A 2,500-nucleotide genomic window follows, 5' to 3' on the forward strand; every position below is an offset into this window, starting at 1 on the left:
CAAACCTAACCAAACCAAACCAAACCTAACCAAACCCAACCAAACCAAACCAAACCAAACCAAACCCAACCAAACCTAACCTAACCTAACCAAACCACAAACCTAACCTAATCACGCACATTTCAGAAGGAGGAGGTACGCCATAACGCATCTATGGGCGTCATTCTGAGCGGGAACAGCCTCGTCTTGCAGCAGGTGGAGAGGAGCAGCGCGGGCCAGTACACCTGCTCAGCCACCAACACAAGGGGAACCCAGACGTCTAACCCTGTCACCCTTGATGTAATGTGTAAGTATGTGCTGGTGGTGCTGGTGGTGGTGGTGGTGGTGGTGGTGGTGGTGGTAGTGAGGGGATACTGTTATGTTAAGCTGTGTGTGTGAATGCTGGTGTTGACAGTTGTGGTGGTGGTGGTGGTGGTAGTAGTAGTAGTAGTAGTAGTAGTAGTAGTAGTAGTAGTAGTAGTAGTAGTAGTAGTAGTAGTAGTAGTAGTAGTAGGAGTAGTAGAAGCATCATCTACATCACTCTCTCTCTCTCTCTCTCTCTCTCTCTCTCTCTCTCTCTCTCTCTCTCTCTCTCTCTCTCTCTCTCTCTCTCTCTCTCTCTCTCTCTCTCTCTCTCTCTCTCTCTCTCTCTCTCTCTCTCTCTCTCGGAGCAGCTCAATATTACAAGAGGGAACACGAAACGAGAACAAGCCAAACGAGGAGGAGGAGGAGGAGGAGGAGGAGGAGGAGGAGGAGGAGGAGGAGGAGGAGGAGGAGGAGGAGTTAAAAAGTGAGATACGAATCATGTTTGCATAAGTTACCTCCGATAGATGAAACTTCTCCGATGCCATTGAAGTTAACAAGGAGGAGGAGGAGGAGGAGGAGGAGGAGGAGGAGGAGGAGGAGGAGGAGGAGGAGGAGGAGGAGGAGGAGGAGGAGGAGAGAGATGGAAGGAACAGTAAGTCGTAGTGGTAAAGAAAGACACGAGGAGGAGGAGGAGGGAAAAGATAGCAAGAGGAGGAGGAGGAGGAGGAGGAGGAGGAGGAGGAGGAGGAGGAGGAGGAGTTAAGAAAAATTAGAGAAAAGGGAAAATTTCAGACAACGAGAGCGAGAGAGAGAGAGAGAGAGAGAGAGAGAGAGAGAGAGAGAGAGAGAGAGAGAGAGAGAGAGAGAGAGAGAGAGAGAGAGAGAGTGGAAAGGATATCAGTTACCCCGTGTGTGTGTGTGTGTGTGTGTGTGTGTGTGTGTGTGTGTGTGTGTGTGTGTGTGTGTGTGTGTGTGTGTGTGTGTGTGTGTGTGTGTGTGTGTGTGTGTGTGTGTGTGTGTGTGTGTGTGTGTGTGTGTGTGTGTGTGTGTGTGTGTGTGTGTGTGTGTGTGTGTGTGTGTGTGTGTGTGTGTGTGTGTGTGTGTGTGTGTGTGTGTGTGTGTGTGTGTGTGTGTGTGTGTGTGTGTGTGCACGCGCGCGCCTCGAAACAGAAATTGAGAGGGCACGTTCACTTTTAAACAATTTTTTTTTCTCTCGTTTCTTTCAACTCTCTCTCTCTCTCTCTCTCTCTCTCTCTCTCTCTCTCTCTCTCTCTCTCTCTCTCTCTCTCTCTCTCTCTCTCTCTCTCTCTCTCTCAAAAACTATATTTTACTGCCAACAAATATGTACCTGTTGTTTTTTTTTGTTTGCAAGTTTTGTTTATTGTATGGCCCTCTCTCTCTCTCTCTCTCTCTCTCTCTCTCTCTCTCTCTCTCTCTCTCTCTCTCTCTCTCTCTCTCTCTCTTCATGCCACACTTAATCCTCTTTCCTTCTCCCTCTCCTCCTCCTCCTCCCTTTCTCTATCCTCCCTTTGTTCTCACCTCACCTCACCTCTCCCTCTCCTTCTCTCTCTCCTCCTCCAGGTAACTCAAGGGTACACCTGACTCTTAATTAATTAGTGTTTGTTTACAGGTGCGCCGTGCTACTCTCTCTCTCTCTCTCTCTCTCTCTCTCTCTCTCTCTCTCTCTCTCTCTCTCTTGGTTGAGTACTGTTGTGGAAGTAGTAGTAGTAGTAGTAGTAGTAGTAATAGTAGTAGTAGTAGTAGTAATAACCACGATGATAATGATAATGATAATAATAATAATAATAATAGTAGTAGTAGTAGTAGTAGTAGTAGTAGTAGTAGTAGTAGTAGTAGTAGTAGTAGTAGTAGTAAAAGAAGAAGAAGAAGAAGAAGAATTATAAAAACAAAAACAACAACAACAACAATAAATACCACCACCACCACAACAAAAACAACAACAACAACAACAACAACAACAACAACAACAACAACAACAACAACAAGCACAACTCCCACGCGGCTTCCGGTCATTACCACTTAATTATTGTAAAATATTAATTCTCCCACGCGAAACATTTCACCTAACTCTTTCTGGCAATTATAACTCTCTCTCTCTCTCTCTCTCTCTCTCTCTCTCTCTCTCTCTCTCTCTCTCTCTCTCTCTCTCTCTCTCACCTTATCTATCTCTTTCTCCATTATAATTCTAACCTTC

General features: G+C 45.8%; 1 protein-coding gene and 1 long non-coding RNA gene across 4 annotated transcripts in view; one reads left to right on the forward strand and one right to left on the reverse strand.

Moving 5' to 3' along the window:
• The window catches only part of LOC135093883 (protein turtle-like), a 178,294-nt gene that overhangs the window by 150,297 nt on the left and 25,497 nt on the right, over nucleotides 1-2,500 (forward strand). For all 3 annotated transcript variants that reach the window (XM_063993514.1, XM_063993512.1, XM_063993513.1), the window contains one exon: nucleotides 127-286. In XM_063993514.1, the coding sequence (XP_063849584.1) occupies nucleotides 127-286 (160 nt within the window). The remainder of the gene's footprint in view (nucleotides 1-126; nucleotides 287-2,500) is intronic.
• The window catches only part of LOC135093897 (uncharacterized), a 72,785-nt gene that overhangs the window by 9,506 nt on the left and 60,779 nt on the right, over nucleotides 1-2,500 (reverse strand). The window lies entirely within an intron of this gene.

Source organism: Scylla paramamosain, chromosome 44 (assembly GCF_035594125.1).
Source record: "Scylla paramamosain isolate STU-SP2022 chromosome 44, ASM3559412v1, whole genome shotgun sequence".
NCBI classification, from domain to species: Eukaryota; Metazoa; Arthropoda; class Malacostraca; order Decapoda; family Portunidae; genus Scylla; species Scylla paramamosain.